Source organism: Drosophila melanogaster, chromosome 2L (genome assembly GCF_000001215.4).
Source record: "Drosophila melanogaster chromosome 2L".
In the NCBI taxonomy this organism is placed as follows: Eukaryota; Metazoa; Arthropoda; class Insecta; order Diptera; family Drosophilidae; genus Drosophila; species Drosophila melanogaster.
This window is the reverse complement of record NT_033779.5, coordinates 8,624,220-8,644,555: the sequence shown is the minus strand read 5'-3', so window position 1 is coordinate 8,644,555 and position 20,336 is coordinate 8,624,220. Positions and strand designations below refer to the sequence as shown.

At 39.0% G+C, this 20,336-nt stretch overlaps 1 protein-coding gene across 7 annotated transcripts in view; it reads right to left on the bottom strand.

Annotated features, from left to right (window-relative positions):
- Positions 1-20,336, bottom strand: part of Sema1a (Semaphorin 1a) — a 129,895-nt gene that overhangs the window by 27,486 nt on the left and 82,073 nt on the right. For all 7 annotated transcript variants that reach the window (NM_135399.5, NM_001201802.2, NM_001273337.1 and 4 more), the window contains 2 exons: positions 13,433-13,529; positions 3,861-3,969 (listed from right to left, as the gene is read on the bottom strand). In NM_135399.5, the coding sequence (NP_609243.3) occupies positions 3,861-3,969; positions 13,433-13,529 (206 nt within the window). The remainder of the gene's footprint in view (positions 1-3,860; positions 3,970-13,432; positions 13,530-20,336) is intronic.

Below are 20,336 nucleotides of genomic sequence, written 5' to 3'. Positions count from 1 at the left end.
CCCCCTGTGTCACCATTGCAGCCGGATGTGTTTGCACTCTGACATGACAAATCATTTGAAATACTCCCAGGCAGCTGATTCCACTGTACACCTTTTATGTGTCTCTTGCATTTCCTGTGTACGCTGAAATATTTAAATATTTGGTTTGCCTGTTAATAATGAGGCCAGTCTTTTAGTTGCATTTATTATGAGGAGGGGTCGTTCATATACCGCCAGTTATTTTACTCCACCAAAGTATTGCCTCATGTCATTATTAAATATTTTCCTACATTTTGAGGCCAATTAAAGGGTCCTAAAGTTCGCACTAATAAGTATAGCACTTATATACAATTTTATAGCTAATTACCCTTAAGTGCACTAATTTAAAAGTCCTTGAAGAAGTTGATTAGAGATGCCTAAGAAATGCTTAGCTTTTTAATTTATGCTCATACCCATACTTTTCCTAAGCTTTCGCTATCTTGTATTTGCACAAATTTCGTTTTCCATTTAATTTAGTTTATTGTTCGTGAAATAATTAAAATGTTCTATCCTTGTTGTGTGTGGCAAGCTATTAGAGCATAAATTTAAATAATTTTACAAAACAATAACATAAAGTCCAGGACTGATTGTGAAGTCGTAGTTTCCCTTATTTCGCTTGTAATTAACACGCATTGCAGACATAGACGAACAATGTTTAGAATGCAATTAACTGTGATATTTATTAATTTGCTTTCAAAATTTTGCGGTTGCCACTGGCTGTGTACAATGGTTAATAAATTATTCTTAATTATTGTTTTTTCACATAAATGGTAGCTCCACCCCAAAACATGAGTGAGTATATGTTTCTTTTTCTTTAAATAAAAACATTTATTTTGTTTTAAATATTATACCACGCGGGAATATTGATTTGGCAAACATTTTAATTACAATTATAAATCTGCGGTTGTTGGAAAATCAAGGAGTGGCCTTCGGCTGTCTAATTCCTGTCAGTCAAATAAAGCTTTTAAAAATTATGAAGTGAAATTAGCTTTTTACTCGTCGGCTGAATTTGGTTCATTTTGTCATATTTTGGCATCATTTACGAAATTTTCGTCTAACCGCGGGCGTTTTGTTAGCCGTCAAAATATTTTCCTGCCTTTGCTTTTTCAACTTTTCATTCCATTGACAATGAAACATAATGAACAATGAAACTTTTTCTTCTGCAGAAGTTTGATTTTGGCTTTGTTAAGCTATGTTTTATCTTTTACATTTTGTGTGCCAAATGTAAGGCGAAACTCGTAATATATTTCATTACATCTAATAAAAATTAGCATGGTAAGGTAAGAGTTAAATACCTAATTAGTTTGAAAATAGTCTGGTAATGCTCAATTTAAATGGTGAGCCAGAACAAGTTGCTTAATAGAGCTGTATGCGGTTAGGGATATTCAGGGTAAAAGGTAATTCAGAACCCTTTTGCCGGAACTCCGGCAGACAAAGAAGGCCAAAGTGTTGGTAAGCTCCGCATGAATTCAACAGCATTTTCCAATAGAACAATGGGCGACTGCAATTCCACTTTCGGTCCCAGAATTGTATTTCTGGGCAGGGCAGATTCTGGGAAAAGCCATTTGCAAACCAAATCGAATGTTGGATGGTAAAACCAGAGAAGGCCAAATGGGAACGTGGGTGATGCTCTGTGGCCTGTTCAATGATTAAGGTCATAGTTCGATTTAATAAGGATAACAACCGGTACGGTTTTCCACAACCACTCTCTTAAGTTCGGGAATCAATAATGCAAATTACAGCATAATTTCTCGTTGCTCTGTGGTTCGTGTATTAATATTGAAAATTACTTCATAATTGTTTGTTGCATTCCTACTTTGATTTAACTTAATTGGCTTTAATTGCTCATTTCGAAAATCATCGCTGGCTACGAACCATTTCAAAAACATTTTTCTCTTTGATTTATTTGGTTTCCTTATGTTCAACACACCCAGCCAGTTGAATAAAAAATATTTGTCTCTTATGTTCGTCAGCTTTACATCGTTGACCACTTTTGAATATTTTATAAATCATCCATGACCAGCTTTGTGGATGTCGGCAATGAACTACGATACATATATTGACTGCTCATTTTAAGGAATTTAACTTAAAAAATCAACAAATTAAACATTTGCCAAACAACTAAAAGAAAACTTGTATGGACAAATCAAAATTAGCAGATCACACGACTTAAAGAAAACTTATTTTACCACTTGACTAACATTTCATATAGCGTGAGTAAGAACATTATATATATCGGATCGACTTAAATGCATTTCACATTGAGAAGATTGCAGGCTTTTGCGTCCTTTTGCTGATTATCAGCTTGATTAACTCGACATTTTCGCACCCAAATTAGTGGCCAAAATGTCGGTTAATTAAAATTGTAAATTTTGAACTTTTCTTTTCATTTCTTCTGCCCAGCCAAACAATTGCAATTTATTCTCAGAGGTTTTTACCTTCCGTACCAAATGGCATTGCAGCACGCCATGGCCAAAGGTCCCAAGAAACTTTGCTCCAGTCCACTCTCCCTTCCTCCCTTTGATGCCATAAATAACGCGACCCACCCGGGCACAGACATATAAAGTGACCCCCCCCCCCCACCACTCAGGTGGAGCCGGCAAGCAAATTGAGTTCAACAAATTACACCTGCTAATGCCCTGGCTTGCCGTATTTTTGTTGCCCCGGCTATTTTTGTTCGCCGTGCAATTGTTGGCACGACCAGCCAACAAGTGTTGGCTAATTACGTGAGCAAAAAGCCAACCTTGAAGTGCACTTGGGCATGCACAGAAATGGTGAAGAAAACACAGTCAAGGGTTCAGATGGGGCACTCGAAATTTTGGATAGAAAATACCACCGATGTGCGGTTTTCGTGCTCTCATAATATTTAAAAACTATATATTCCTAAAAGTAATTCATTAGATTTGTAGTTCTGGGTCACATATTTTGTGATTGTATAAAGAAAAATGTTATATAAAAATTATATATATACAATTTTATTATAAGCAGTTTTGATACAATATTATTTCAATCATTTAATATGAAAAAGCTTTTATACTATATAAATAATTCAAGACAACTACACAAACAACGTTTCACTAGAGTGAGTGAGACGCAGTATTTGGCCTAGTTGACCGGAAACGGAAGGCGAAACAAAAAGCCAGCAACAAAGACAATTTGAAAGCCAAAATATTTGCCATTTCCATTAGGCAAAAGTTTGCTCTCGGGCTTTGATTTGCCCGCTCCCTGCGGTCTGAATTTACCCCGTTTGCCAGTGCTTAACTGGCATTTTCTTAATGGGTCAACTGCAGTGGTGAAGAGTTTCCAATAAATTTCCTTGATTTCTTAGCCACAAAGAAGAAAAACACAAGAACGAAGCAACAACAGAAAAAGTAGCATAAATCAATTTCTTCTTGTATGGCGTACTACTTCTTCATAGTTTCTCCATGTTTTAGCGCGAAAAAAGTTAAGATAGATGGCGAGAAGGACAGAGAAACACTTTATTGCCTTGTTTTTGCATTTCTATGACAACGGAAGCAACAGCCAAAGTTGAAATCGAAATGGAAATAGGAATGGAAATGGGAATTGCAAGGCCATTAGGCCAAAGTGCTGGAAAGTTAACAAACAGATCGAAAAAAGCGGCAGATGAACTGGAGCGAAAGCACGAAAATATTATTTCAGGTGTATATGATTAATTAACTGCAAATTCTAAAATCTATTTTAAATCCGTTAAAAGTTTTGTAAAGTTAAAAATCTTCAATGCAGAACCAATTCAAGTTGATGGATGTCAATGTTCTAACCAAAATTAATAAATGTACTGAATTCTTAACTAGATATTTTGATTGATTGGACTATTCACTCACCTCATCCTTGCCCTTGACGAGACACATTTTGGTATCATCCTCCGGCGATGTCCAGACCAATCGCTGCTGCTCGACGAGATCGTGTATGCTTAAATTAAAAACCGTGTTTCTGCAAGAAGCAAAGAAAGAATATGACATAAGAAAAGATCCGACGCAAGTTGTGGTGGTCAACAATTAAAGGGGTAAACTTTTCCGCAGATAGAATTTATGCGGTTCTCGTTTTATCATTCCTATCGGTTGAGTAAAAAGGGGCAGCTGGCGGTTTCGGAGAATTAATTAAAAAATTAATTAAAATTCATTTGGCCTTTTTGGGCGGCGAGCAATCAACACGCAGCCTGTGACCAGGACCACAAAAAGCCTCTGGTCTATGTTTTGTTTTCCTTTTAAACCTTTCACCCTACTGTCGGCTTGAATGTGATATTTGTGCAGAAATTCCAAAATTCTCGTTAATAAAATTGCACACACACACACACATGCGGTGCATGTTCGTGTGTCCAAGTGCGACCCACAAAATGAAGTGGTGTGCAAGGATGGGCGTGTCACATCCTGGAATTCGAGGTGTAGGGGGTAAAATTTCATAAAATCAACTCATTGATTATTGAAACCGCAACTACGTGTGAGTGCGAGTGTGTGTGTGTATTTATGAGTGTGTCTGTGTGGGTTTGGTTAGTCCACCTTGCTGTGGGTGCACTTCGGTCGAACACTTTATGACTACCGAATACGGGAATCAGCCATCGCACCATCACCACCCAAATATTACCCGAAAAACCTGCATAACCTTATCGAAACTTTTCAAATTTGCCCCCATTTTTTTTGTGTTTTTTTTTTTTTTTTTTTTTTTGTTACGCTTTGGTCTGAGTGCAGCAAAAGGAGCGTAAAATTTTAAATAAATACATAGATATGCAGATACTATTTGCGTGAGAGCAGTGGGCTTGCATACAGATGGCCAAATTGCGCAAAGCTTCGTTTCTAGTTAAGAAACGAAATGAATTGTATCAAACATGGCATAGGTTTACCATAGGGGTATTTTTTGGAAATAAATTCATATCTTTCTCAGAAAAGCACAACGCAAAAATCAATATGAATATATATATATATATATTCCATATAATCCGTGCTTAGTTTGCGTGCTGTATTTGATATTGGTCCGTTTTGGAGTTGTACTCTTCAAATATTGGGATAAAATCACTAAAACTGAGGCAAACGAATGACCAACTTCGGTGGCATAGAGGACAGGACTTTACGCCGAACAGGACACAACCTTTGTTTGGCAATTATGCAGCGCGTTTTAATTATGACAACGGCGAACAGAAACTTCAAACGAACGTGAATGTGCACCATCAGCAACATCGTAGAATGCCAGCAAAATCAGCAAAGTTGCTGCAGCTGCACACTTCCCTTAACTCCCCCACCCCCAGCCCACGAATGTCAGCGCCTCCTGTTCGCAGGACGAACTATATATGGCTATGGATATATGCGCCGGTACATATGTACACATAAAATGCGCCGAACCAAATTAGCATATAAAGGGGACAGTCGACATAATGGGTTGGAACCGGGCTAGAAAGGCAGGTGGAATGGCTCGAATGTTGGTGATAGGTTAAGGGATTCGTAGTGGAAGGAAGTATCACCGAAGACAAACTTCGAATACGCTGCTTTAAAATAAGAAATATCGCAAGACTAAATGTTAAATTATTTGAAAACACATTTAGTTTCAGTTAAAATACATGGCAGTGCGTATTTTATATAAGCTTTGATATAGAATTTTAATTAAAATTTTTTTATCAACTTCAAAAAAACTCTGCTTTTGTCGGATAATCTATTAAATAACTTTTAAATGTTATTCTCGAATAAAATATTTGTATATTGGATGTGGTAAGAGTAGGCTATAAAAAATTGGGTCAAAGGGTGTTGCAATTGCTGGTGTTGCTCCTGTGGCAGAATGCTGTTGTTGCTGTCGCTTGTCGGCTTGCAACGCTCACAAACACATGAACACTTTAGCGCATTGCTTAACACACATAGGAGCACACTAACACACACATTATTGCAGAGTGCAACAAGCAATGCAAGCGCTTGTGAAAATGTCGCGGAAAATGCCAAAGCGAGGTGAAAGCAAAGGGAAATGGTAAGGCCATATATGTGTGCGTGTGCTCTGTGTGTGTGTGTGTGTGTGTGTAGAGTGGAGTGGAGTGGAGCATTTTAAAGAACGCATTTGGCGTGAAAACCGAGCTCATAAATATTTTCCACACGGCATAGTGTTGTTCCAGTTGCTGTTGTTGTTGCCTGCCAGCAGTGAACGCAACGATTACGCCAGGATTTCCACTGCTTTGGCTCGTATTATCCTGGCCCTGTTGTTGTTCTTCTTGCCATCCTTGTTGCAGTTGCACATTTAGCAATGCTCGTTGTTGCCGCTGCTTTGCAGTTTATTATTATGCAGCTTAAGCGCAGTTGGCAAATATAAAGGCGAATATGTGGTGGGGAGTTCCTCTCTTGGAAAACCGTTTACAGTTTACATTTTAGTGGGATGAAACGCTGGCGATAATGAGGCAACTGCAATACCAACGAGCATATTAAAGGCCCTGGCGGAAACATGCTTAAAATTTCGAAAATTTAATTTTTAAATATCAGTCGATAAGTAATTAACACTCCAGTCAATTTCATACAAACTAGACAATCTATCGTATGTTATTTAACTAAAAATCTAACAATAACTCGGTATAAACTTTCTAAATGTGTACACCCAATCTAAACCGAAACACAACATGCATGAAACCAAATATAATAAAAGGATAAATGCAGGAAGCAAATTTACGAGCTTGTCTGCTAACGATAACTAGGCAAATCAGGCAAAACAACACTTTGCGTGGTAACCATTTGATGGCAGACCATGGGTTTGAAATTCCTGCGGTTTGTGGTAATGCCATTAAGCCCCAAAATAATTCGTGGTTTACACAGACATGTGCCAAATTTCGTTTGAACACGGAATGATTTGAAGCTACATATGCATATAAATATAAATTTTAAACGTACCAATCATTTATACGGAAAATAATTTCAATTTAAAATATGTTTTGCAAAGAAGAAATTTATCAAAAACAATCCGCTACCGTTTAAAATACCAGAAATGTTAAATAAATTACAAAACACCAGACAAACACAAAGCATGTATAATTTACTTGCCTAAAATAAGTTTGAATTCATTTAAAATTCGCTCATTATTCGCCAGCCGTTAACCAACCGAAAAACAGCAAGCAAATCAACCATCCGCAACGTTGCCAGCCATCGGAAAGGCAAAAGCCACAAGGACAACCAGCAGGAAAATAAAACACGCCCGCAGGACCCTCTTCATGAAACAAAAGCCACATGAACATAAATAACAGCATTGTGGTCGAGAAGACATCGCGAAAACCTCTGAGAAGAGGATACACATAGAAGGTAACAACAGTCATAAAATAGATTGAAGCCACCTCTTCAAAGGCACGTCGAATGATGAAAACTGGTGTAGCCATCATTTCAATCGGTGTTTTTGTGGTTTGGCCCACAAAAAGTATTGGTTCTAAACAGAATAAAACAAAATCTCCAAACAAATATTATATGTCTAGACTTAAAAGGAAAATACGTGAAAGGAAGTCGTAAATTACTCATACGCAATGTAGGACGACCTTGGTTGGGCCCACAACAAAACACCCTCTCTTCTCCATTTAGTACCGCTTGAATGATTGATTGGATTGTTGAGCTTGTTTTCTTGGTATTTTTTATCTTTTCGAAAATAAAAAATTTCAATGTGACACGCACATTTTTGGGTATTATGTAAATTAAAAAGACAGGCATTCCAAGAAAAATGATTCGTTCGTACAGCACAAAATCATTGCCGGGCGCAAAATTGGCAATTCACTTGAATAATGAAAATTCTCTTGACACTCGATTTCAATCAACACCTTCGTGGAAATTTTTAAAGAGTTTCAAGACTTTGTAACATAGTATTTCAAAGTCTGAATTTTACATCTAAAAATTGTTACTTTCATGTTGCTTTAAATTTACATTAAACAAGAAAACATTTTACCTGTCTCTGCCTTCAATTTGTTTACTTTAATAGATGAAAGTAAAAATTATATCTGAATAAATTAAGACTAAAAAGTATACTGGAATGCAAGTGATATATTAAAAACAATACGCAAAAGACAAATAACACTTGCACACGTAATGTAAACCCATTTTAAATATTTTGTGCGTCTCCAAGTCCTTTTGATAAACACTGCTTAGCTCTGCTAAATCAATTCCTTATCTCCATAAATTTCCTTTGAATGGCCAATTGAGATGGCAAATTGCAGGACTGAATTCATCATGAAAAATGCCAGCAACGTTCAATGTCACACGTCATCAGCGCCCCAAAGGAATGCCCGAAGGCAATCAGAGAAAAGAACACTCGACTTCCGGAATGCATTGATGCATTGATGCGTTGATGCCGATTCTGATGCTGCTGCTGCTGCTGCTGCTCCTGATTCCGATTTCGATTCCGATGCAGCCCTGCCTGCGAGGGGGGGCGGCGTATATCGTGGGCGTGGCATATGGGGGTTGACATAACGGTAAATGGCTTTTCTGAATAGCTAAGCAAATCAGGCGAACATCTCATGTTTCTTCGCTTTCAAGGCTTTTTTTGGTTTGCCTTGGTTTGGGTAGAATTTATGTTTGTCGCCGCCATTTGCATGCGCTTGGTGTCTTAGTGTGCGTGTGCGAATGTTTGAAACGGCAGCCATTTCGAAAAAAAAAGAATATATTGAAGTCCAACAGAGAAAAAGGGGGGGTAGCCCCTTTCTCACTCACATCCATCACCATTTGGAGCTGAGCCTTTGTCATTTTTCATTGACTTTTTGACTGTGCCAGGGATATGGCTTCGACTTCAACTTCATTCCACATCATTCGATGATGCTGACTAAGCCAATTCAGGGTTCAGGACTTTGTGTGCTGCTATTTTACACTGGCAACAAAATTAGCATTTCAAATGGTTTATTCAATGAGCCTCCCGCCTTAAAATGTTATTGGCTACTAATGTGCTCTGCATATATGAAAAAAATTCAAAAGTTAGAGGTTTTTTCCACCAACTTTTTTCAAGTGTATGAATTGAATGGGCTTGCATTTCCATGTTATTGACCAAAGTTTTTTTTCGCATGTGTGCAACAAGCCCGGCCCAAACAAGCCAAACCAAATCAACCAAATAAACTACGAACTGAGCCACGTTATACCGTGCCATTCACTCAATGAAGGCAGAAAATGTCGAAACTGTCAAATGCCAAAAACCCAAATGTGAATTGCCCGAGCTGAGCTGACCCACAACTCGATATCGTTGTAGTTGTACAACCCACGGCACCACCCATGCACTCAGTCACCCACCGAACCAATCAGTCCCGTTAACCAGGTGGTGGCATTTGACTTTTGCCCTTTGGCCAAGTCAGGTGCTGAGCGATTGTTCCTGGCCACAGGCAAACATGGCAAGGCGAATTGCATTTCATCATTGTGGTCCCATAAGCATGATTAAACTCCATTTCGTAGCCAAAATTGGACATTCTTGGCAAAGCCACATAAAATATTAACTGCATTTCGAATCACTTTTAATTTGATGACTCTTGGCCAGACTGCTTACCCTTCGATCCCAGTCGTCCATTTTAGAAATTGTCAAATATGTGCTGACTGCGCAATAAGAATATTTCGTTTAAAAAGTGAAGTACAGTGGTATTCAGAATAGCATATTCTCAATGATGGAATAAATTTCCTTTTATTTTAGAATATATATTTAACAATCACATAATTAATTATAAAATCACATATTCACTTGAAGCCAAGCCAATATATTAATGAAATCAATCCTGTTCTGTACAAAGGTCCTCTGAACAATGGCCATTGGTCCATAAGAAATACCTTTTACACGAATCTATTTTGTGTGCTACAGGCATTGACTAGGCTATAAACAATGGCCCATTGAAAACAATGCGTGCGCTTTCCCAAGGCTTTTAAGCCTGTGAAATGGCCAAGCAGACAATTCAATTCGAAATCCTTCAATCCATTCATCGGGACGATTACATTTCAATCCTAACTTCTGATGGGTTTGGCCACGCAGAAATGGACTTAAATCGTCAGAAATTAGCGGATGCATGCCGCATTCACACATACACACGCTGATGTGAGCAAAAAAGAGCGCAAACGGAAATGAATTTGCGGTGCCGAAATGATTGTTGTGCGGTTGCACAAAGGACTCGACGCACACACACAAATGCAGGCTACAGGATAAGAACAAAATGAAATAAAAGATGGACAACGCCGTGAGATTGTGTGCGTGTTTGTGAGCAAAGGAATTTTGCAGACCTGCCGACAAAAGGAAAATTGCATACAAAAATTGGATACGCGATTGCAAGCGAACAGTGGGGCTAAAGCAAAAATTTTTCTTTATGTGTGAAAAATAAATATTATTAATTAAATTGGTTTGACTTCTAGCACTCAAGAAGCTGAAATAGTGATATAGAGGTTTTGTTTTATGGATGTTTGTCTTATTGGCTTAACCTAATATTTAAACATTAAAAGACCACTGTGCTCTGTCGCTGTTGAAAAAGACGTTAAAAACCGAAAGATAGGCTGGCATATAAAACACACTCGAATTCAAAACGTGAGGGACAAGGACAGACACAATGAGACTGTAAGACAGAGAGAGATGGCGAATGAAGCAAGGCCCGTTGGGCAATGAAATGGATTTTCCTTTGTTCGCTTAGCAATTTTATTTCCGCCTTTGTCGCGATTCATTCGATTGCCTGCCAACCTGACATGAACGGCATGGAATGGAACGGAAGCGCGCGGGTGGAACGGAATGGAAATGGGAACGGATGGTATGGGATGGCATGGCACGGAATGTGGCAATGACAGCAGGGAAAACGTTGGCACATTTTTTTCCATCTTAATGTGTTAACCCAATTTTCATGTCGAGCGCATTGCCGTGGAATATTTATAGATCGCAGCGAGAAAATCTAGAAGCGAGGGAAAAGCTTTACGAGTATTTGCCGCCGAGTTTTCGCAACGCGCATAGTGAAGGAGGTGTCCTGGTTTAGACAAGCACTTCTGGCTTATTTGCATAAGTGTCGTAAGAGATACGAACAGTAATGGCTAAGGTAGTTAGCCTAATAAGTTTGCAGTTCCATTGGGGGCTTACATTCGTAATACAAATAAAACGTAATAACAAGGAAATTGTAATCTACTTTTATACCATTTATGCAACATTGCAAATTACTGTATGAAAAATGATTGAAATGGTAAAAATATTTTATAGATCTGTTGTTTTTTCTTTTATCTGTTTGTTTTTCTTTGGACTAAGATAAGGTAATTAAATATACTAAATCTTAGTTTAAAGCTTAGTTTAATATTATATGATTAGAACAAGAGAGAATGTTTGGTCGGTTTTTGGGAATAAAAAAAAATTAATAAAAATGAAAGAAAGTAAATTAAAGGAGTTTTGGCACGGTTGACATCATGTGCGGGTTTAAGCACCCATCGCAGTACCTGCTTGCCCCACAGGAAATGTAACGGTATAGCTATGCCATGGAAAAGGTGCGTTTTTGGGTGTATGTGTATGGTTGCCTGGCATAACTTTCCCTTTACACTCTTCCTTTTTTTAAACATTGTTCATGACGTTTCACATGCAAAACGCGTGTCACATTCGCATTTCCGCCTGTCATCCTAGTTTAGTTGGTCCACCCTAGCCATACACACTACATGCTGCCACAAATACATGCACACTAGGAAACCCAAGCCCACGCACACACTTAAACACACGTGGTGCTTTTTGGCTTTCGCCGACAGTCGCAGAAGAGGTTTTCCTTTGGTTACTTTGACTCTTTTGGGGTCTGATAAGTGGATATGTGCGTGTGTGAATTCCCTTTCGCAATGCGAGTGTGCAACTTGTTAAAAATCCATTAATCACGTAAGTGGCAACTCTGGATACGACATTGCCGGCATACAAATTTGTTCATGCGTGCGAAAATACAAAAAAAAAATAAAGACTGGAGAAAAACCCAGCACATATATGTGTGTATGTGTGTATATGTATGAGTAAGAGGGTTTTCTTTAATTTTCCCGCTTTGGTTATGGTTTTGCATTTTATTGCCTCATTATCCTCACATTGTAAATTACTCGGCAGTAAAACGACTCAGAAAGCGGTATCCGACTTTATTTATTTTAGTTTAGAACGTAATTGAGAAATTCTGCTCCTATATTTAGGCATCAGCATTTAAGCCTTAGTAAATAAGATTATGTATGAGAACTCATTCCTAAGATACATGGCCTGCTATGTAGTTAAAATAGAACTGCATTCTTTCCATTTAATAATGTGTGCATTGAATGATCACGAACTATTTAAAGTTGAAGCGCTGTCCGGACATTTTACCATTGTTCCATTTGAAAAAGGAATTCGGTCCATTCATTACAAGCTGCAAGCATTCTTCGACTAAAAAAGTTAACACGACGCCACATTCACAATCACACACATGAAGACACCCGAGTGAAGCAAGTTTATTAAGTCTCGTTGGGCCCCAAAAAGTGTGCAACATTTTAATATGTATGTCAGTGCGTTGTCCATGTGTGAGTGGTAATGTGGGTGTGTTTATGTGCTCATATATGCTGGCATTGTCTAGGCAAAATATAATAAACCCAACATTTGCAGCAAACATATTTTGTGGTCTCTGACAACGACAAAATCCACCGTACCCCGCACTTTCGAAAAAAAAAAAAAACCAAAAAAACCCGGGTCTCGCCTGAAAAACCTTAGCAACCCTTTAAGTCTTCTGGGGTTATATCTCGAGAAGGAAGTACTGGAAACTTTAGCACAGTTCCTCATATCTTTGGGGCACCTGCTGCAAAAGTTTCCGCTTCCTTTCGCACTGGTTTTTGTTTCTGTTTCTCTTGCCAGCGTTGCCGGCAAAATCAAAGTTGCCACTAGAACTAGCTAAGGGTAGACTTCATGCCCCCGAAAACCCCCATGCGTTCTAACCATTTTCGGCTCCAAGAAAGTTTGTCATGTTGGTACGTACGTATATGGGGAAGTGAACATGCTAGTATCTTCTACTTAAATTAAATACAATGTCTGCAGAAAATAAATTGAAGTTTGCTTTATGTGTATTTTTCACTTGCCCCTATTCCTACCAATTTCAGAGATACTCTCCCCTTCCCACCAACTCCAAATCTTTGGCGCCGACTTACAAGGAATCCAACCTTGGGGGAATTGACAATGTAACAAAGCCAATGCGAACATAATTGGGGGTACCACTCATAAATAATTTAACTCGATGGTTTTTTGTTACAATTTAATGCCAGCTAGGTCAATGAGGATTAAGCTCACATTTTATTTTTAATGGTTTATAATTGACAGGAGTTGTTTTTCAAAGAACCAACATGTCGAAATGTGGGGAAAATGATTACACATTTAATAAGATTAAATTGTGCTGGTTATTTAATTCTTTAACCCAATATGTGCTCCTCTAAGCGCATCGCAAAGATATTATATTTGTAAAGTTATGGGATAAATGGTCTCTTACCTGGCACCGATGAGCAGACTGTTGCCATCCTTGGTGACGAGCTTGAAGTGATCCACAACACTTTCGTTTCCCACAAACTTCAGTACATCTTCGGGACCTGGAAGCCGGAAAGAAAAGAGGATTATAAATAAATTGCACCAGGCAATGGGGAGTGGATAGAAGCCGGCTGGCTGGGAGACAGATGAGATGGCCGGATGGTTTTGGTTCGGCCAGCAAATGCCTAATTAGGCAATTAGGCGGCGTTAAAGGCGACAAAAGGCAGTTGAGAAGAAAGGAAAATGGCAAGCGGATTATCTGGCAGCAGCGTAAAAAGCAGTGGAATATTTAGCCACATGGCGCTGCAAAGAGGAACCAACGCATATGAAGTTGGAAAAAAGGAAATGGGGAAATGAGGCGCGGGGCATGACGCTGGGAGTCCTGTCCTGATGGCAACATTCCCACCCGCTGATATGCAAAAAAGGGCAGCTGCACTTAGAATGGCCCGTTTAGCAACAGCAACATAATCAGCAGCTGCAAGTACAATTTTTGTCGTTTGTTTACTTTGGTTATTTGCATCTACTTTATGCAGCCGTTCCGGAAAACCTTTGTTGCCTTGCCACAAACTGCAACCAGTTCATCCATCTGTCTGGCCGATAAAAAGAGAAGCGGTTGCCACGGGGATTAAGCCGTAAGGTAAACTCTGAAGTTTCAATAATTTATGTAGTTTCTTTTGTGAAATAATAAACGCGCTTTAAGAAATATGCCTAAGTTTATAAACACAAAAAAAAAAATGATCTAAGAACGATTATCGAAAATAGTAATCTCACTTTAAAACGTTTGCCTTTAAAAGAAAGTTTTTAATATAATCATATACATAACATTTTTAATGAAATCCTTTTTGGATTGCATAGATCCCAGTGCTTTCATCTTTTTATCGCGCATTTAGTGCTTATTTCACCACCAGCCAGCATTGGATCAATGATGTTGCAGAAGCTAAAAATAATTTTTCTTATTTTCCCCAACTTTTTTGCCTTTCCAGTGAGCTTTTAACTTTTAACTGCAAATGTTCGGTCAACCTCAAAAGAGCAAAAAAGTTTTTCTCGTTTTTTTTTGTATTTCAACGTCCAACGTCCCTTTCAACGCGGAAATGGGTGCGTGGAAATGGACTGGTGAATGCCACCTGGTTATTGAAAGCGCATTTGGACTCTTTTCATGCTCGTCCACTTTTCATTTCAACGGGTGAGAATAAAAAACAAGCGGCAAGAATGGCAAAAAACGAATGCTAAAATTAATGGGTAGAATGAACGCTTTTATGCACGAGACAGAAGAGCCTTTTGTTTGCTTGACATTTAACGTGACACGCGGGACATGTGCGCAAATGTGGGGGAGTCCTTTTTTAAGGATAAGGTGGTGCGATGGGGGCAGGAGATCTGTGCCAACTATGAGAAAAGTTAAAACCTGAACCCGCAACAGAGTCCTTCAAATGAAGCGACATTTTTTTTTTTTTTAATTTTGCCTTGTAATTAAAAGCAACAAAAGCAGCAAATAGTAGCCGAAGGAAAGGGACACAAGACAAAAGCTGCAGAAAGTCAGAGAAAATGAAAATAACGAATGGAAAAATAATTATTGCAGACAAAAACCTGAGAAATGCTTAAGGTAGAAGGATAGACAAACAAGTCAGGATGCTATGACGTGATAAGAATAAAAAACTTAAAGAAACCGTAGAGAAAATAATGAATAAGAGTAGATTGAAATAGAGTTTTTCAGTCGTTTAAGTGAAAAAGGCTTTCTTGCTTAAACTATATAGCTATGGTTTTAAGTTAGTATAATACTTGCATTTTGGACTATTACATTATTGTAAATTCTTTCAGCACTGCTTATGATTTTGAAGCGAAATCTCTGTTTCATTTTTTACTCAGTTCGTTTTGAAGACGATTTTCAAGACCTTAGCCATCGCTCCCAACCATTCTCATTTGTATGATAATGATTCTCATTTGTTGTCCCTGAAGCTTTTCCTCACTCACAAAAGGCCCGTGCCAGCCAGCCCATCTCATTACTCAGCCTGCTGTACGTCGCCCGAAGCACTTTTTGTGCTACAAGTCCAACTTTTGTTTAATGCCACCGCGGGCCTTTTGTCGACCTGGCCAAAAACTTTGTAAGCCCAAAATTGTAAGCTAATATTTGCCTTACCTACATCTGCACACAATACCGTCCTGACACACACACACATACACACACGTTCATCTGCATAGAGGGAAAAGTGGAACCGGAAAAGAGCGAGAAATTCCGCAACCAAAAATCTAATATTTACCTTGACTTTGCAAAAAGCAAACTGCAAGCTAAAAAATAGAGAAAAAAATACACCGAAAGCGAAGCGGTCCCAGTCCAATTCCTGTTTCCCCATGAGCACACTCGCATAGTATGTATATTTGAACAAAGGACCGGCCAGACAGGAAAAAGAAAAGGGAACCCCGTGTCAGAGTCTATCACTTTAATCAACTGGACCGGGCACTGACTGCTCGAAATTATGCAAATTCAACGGAAAATAAAATAAAATTTCTGACGTACGGGCACATCTAGCGACTGGAGTGGCCGGAGTCCTTCGTGTTTGACATTGACTTGCGAACGTGACTGTGCAAGGACCGGCCAACTTAATGGTCAACTTTTCGATCCTGCGGCATTTTCTCGCCACCTCTTGCGCACACAAACAAATCGCACACACCAACCAAATAAAAAAAAAGGCGAATACGTTGATTATTAAATATTTTCTTAATGAATTTTTCATTTGCACTCGCGGAATTCCTGAACAGGTTGGCAGTCCTGGTTACAACGGTAAATATTTCCCCAAGATGGCGCGCGCAAACAAAATGGCGTCCGTTTACAGGTGTGATGACCACTCGCCAAGGCCTCATTTCCGGCAAATATTTCAGATTCACATTCGCTTGCAATGGTCGTAGCGGCTGGGCAGACAACAATGCGGCATTAAAAATGCAAAAACCTCTTTTTAAATGCAAGTCAAATGTTGCTCTTAGTGCTGCCGAGAGAAATAAGAGAAAATGGCCATAAAACGCCGGGACTAGCGCTCAGCAGAAAGGCAAATGCAGTCTGTCAATAATAAAGGCTTCCGGAAGGAAGTTACACAATGCGGAGGTCTTCTGGACTCCTAAGTTTATTATGAGGAAAAAATATTCCATTGTTAAATTAACCAGTTGTAAAATCACGCTCAATGAAAAATTCTTTCTATTCGGACATTAAACGATAATTAACCCTGTTTTTACTGTACCAGCTATAAATTAAGTGTAATAAATGTGAAAATTACGTTTTACTTATTTGCATTAACACCATTGGAAATTTCATTTCACGTTTCAACGAAAAAAACCAACACCGATAGTTGTCTTGAATGAAAGGAGGACCTTGCTTCAAGAAAACGAAGCAAATTTATTCCTGACACCTCTCATAAAAATTATATGAAAGCCAAAAAAGAAGTAAAGTTCACTGCTCAAGGGTAGAAGGAGAAAAGCGGCTTGGCTTGCCGGAAAACAAAATGCAGCGACGCGTGAAAAGCATTTCCCGACTTTGGAAACGATTCCACATACCCCGGGAAAAAGCAACAATAACACGGCGGCCGAAACAAAAAAAAAAGTGTGGAGAAGAAAAAATCCCTCGTTGAGATTTGCATTTAATTGAAATGAACGCCAACGGTCGACAGAGGACACATCAAATGGCCAGACCAGACCAGACAGAATCTGAATCCGAATCCGAATCGGAATCGGAATCCGAAACCGAATCCGACGCACAAACGGCATGGGAGAAAATAGCAAGCGGCAAGCGTCCAAAATTCAGGGGATCCTGGAGTTTATTCTTCCGGAGGACCTCGAAACCAAAACTGAAATGAATGCCGCGAGCTGACCCTGGGAACAGGACACATCTCCTTCGAATTTCAGCTTATCGGAGCAGTGGCTCCATTCCATTTCATCCCCCTCCACTTGGTTCAATGGCAATTTTTGATTTGCTTTGTTTTGCCTTGCCTCCATTGCGTCATTGCCAAAGTTGTCAATTTCGTTTTCGCTGATGTCTGCAACTTGATGGAGTTACGCCCTTTGCGGCGAATCGCCGTAATTTAATAGGGATTTTCGGAATTCCAGGTGTGAATGCGATTGATAAGTGAGATTACGCAATTTGCATTTAATTTGTTTTAGGTAGACACTGATTGGCTTATTAGGCCATTTGGAGTAGGTGAAATTCCCTTTGACATACATCTCACGTTACCAATTAATTGATTTCACAGCAGTCAACTCAATTAGCTAAACAAAATAATTCAAAATTGTCTTGTTTGATGTAACAGCAAAACAAAAAACCAAACACGTTAAAACTACCCCCAATCAGTGGTGAATAGTTTTATCACATCGTAGACTTTTTTTCCATTTTAATGCATACAATTTTGACCAAATCAAATTTATTTAGCATGTGACGAAAGCCACGACTGAAAATTCCACGTAATGCGAGGAAAACCTCCGCAAAATAAATAGTTTTGAAGCCGCCGGATTCCCATTTTTTCGATGCTTTGAAAGCGTCATTAAAATTTCAAATCGTATGCCAATTACATTCGAATTCATCAACAATTTATAAACGAAAAAACTCTATTAAAAAATCAAAGCTCGTAAAAAGAATTATGTAAATGTTGCGGAATTCATTTAGCCGCCAGTAAAAATACATTTCATATTTACACAGAGCACAAACAGAGGTATTTGTTATTATTACAACACTCTATATCCTGAGATACAAAAAATTGGTTTCTAAAATAAAGGAAATGCATAAATTCAGTATCGTAACGGAGCTGAAATGAACAACTGGGTTTACTTAAAATTGAGTAAAATCAATATATCAACATGTTTCTTACTTTTCGCTGCGGACAAGTGTGTTTCGAGCCAAATAAAATTAATCGGGAGACGTTAAAGGAAATGCCGTAAAGGCTTGTAAATTCATTTAGTCCAAAAGAGCCGGAGCTGCGGGCATCGAGGTCGTTTCAGCGACCTGCGGTTGCCACGAACTGTGACAGGATATGAACTCCATGTCATTTATGCAGCAATTAACGCCAGGCACATGCGCTACAAGAACCAAAGGATATGCACCTGCAGGACCTCGGCGTCGTATTGCATGCCGCTTTAATTATTATTGTATTATATTGCATTTATTTACGCACATCGCGCCCTGCTTTCCAGATATCCTTTGTGCACCCATCGGAAAAGTACGCATTTTCCCGACCCGGCGCGACCCTTCCTGATGTCTTGCGCGGCTTGTTGGAACATCAGATGGGCCACAGTTGGGTTGCTTAATGACAACAAAATGTCACAACAAATTACCAGGTGTTTCCGCATAAGGAAACCAAAGAATTCCACCAGACGACATATGTATGTTTGCAACCAAGTGCGAGAATTTCAGCGGAATAAATATGTTCGATTAAATGGCGGAAAGTTGGCAGGGAAGAAATGAAGTTAAGTAAGAGCAGAAATATTGGCCACATCGTTGCTTTTGAAATGTTTTCCTTTAAAGTACACTTCGTTGTTATTTCTGCGCTCTTACTGCATTTTTAAAAAATGTACATTAATCTTTCTTACTTTCGCTGTTAAAATTGAAATACTTGAAATTAAGAATACTCTTCCTTTGAGGTGTACATTTCATCGTCATTAGGGACCATCCCCTTTTCGTAGGAACGTGATGTGTTATCCAAACAGGGTCTAAATGATGCCACTGAGTCTCACATCCCCATCCTGTGCCCAGCCATGTGCTGTTTACTCGCATAATCCCGGATCTTGGCTCCTGGAACCCAAACTCACAGCGACATGACTCTGATAAGATGTGCTTTACATGTGCCTAAACAAACACGAGATGGGGGCATGTACCTGGGCGCTGTTCAGTCAGGTGCAGGTAACTCAGCTCCGGGTACCCACCCGTACCCACATCCATTTACAACAACTGGGGCACATGAGAATGAATCACAAGCTGACACTGAGGTAGTGTTGGTATTGCCGGTATAGCAAAAGTAGCTAGGTTGTGAGTAATAGCTAAAAAATAATATTAACTGACTATAATAATATAAATATTAAGCTATTACAACTGCAAGTAGCTTATTTAATAGATTTGACAATTACAAAGACAATGATATGCGCTTTTTGTACCCTGTTAATTGTTATAATTTTATAACAAATACCAAATAGTAGTAACTTTTCTCGACTAAGAACTTTCTATATTTGGCTAAGAAACGACTGCCTTGCCAGCACTATTAGGATCTCAGGACTCAGGTGTATGCACTAAGTACACGCGTCACTTATTACAGTGACAATGATATGCCGCTTGCACACAAATATGGGCACGACCCGGTTTAAAAGCCTGTCTGTTTGGGGGTTCCACCCGACTCCAAGGACTCGAGGATCCCGGGCCCGACCCTTCAAACAAATGTCGGCGGGTGTAATTGATCAGGAGTGACTGGGGCACGCACACAATCAAACAATGACTTGCAGTTGCCCCATAAATCGGCTGCACTTAGTGGCGCGGCAGAAAGGAGATGCCACCTAAGAAATGCTCGGCACGAAATCCAAAATGTCAGGACGAGCGGCAAGCAGATGATACAAACATGTGTACGATGCATTTTATACAGGAAGAAAATTTCTCGCAAACCGTGAGGCTTTCACAGCGATAGGACACGTTCAAGCCGTACGAACTGGTAATCATACTAAAACGAACTTAAACCCATAAAGTGAGACAGACTTTAGGGGCTAAAGCCTATTACCGTTGTTTTCAAAAATTATATTTTAATAGTTATCTCTACAATATAGAACATATAGAACACAAGACTTTCTCAAAAAAAAAAATAATAATAAGAAAAATTACGTTTAAAGTTGACTATTTCCTTAAATAAAAATTA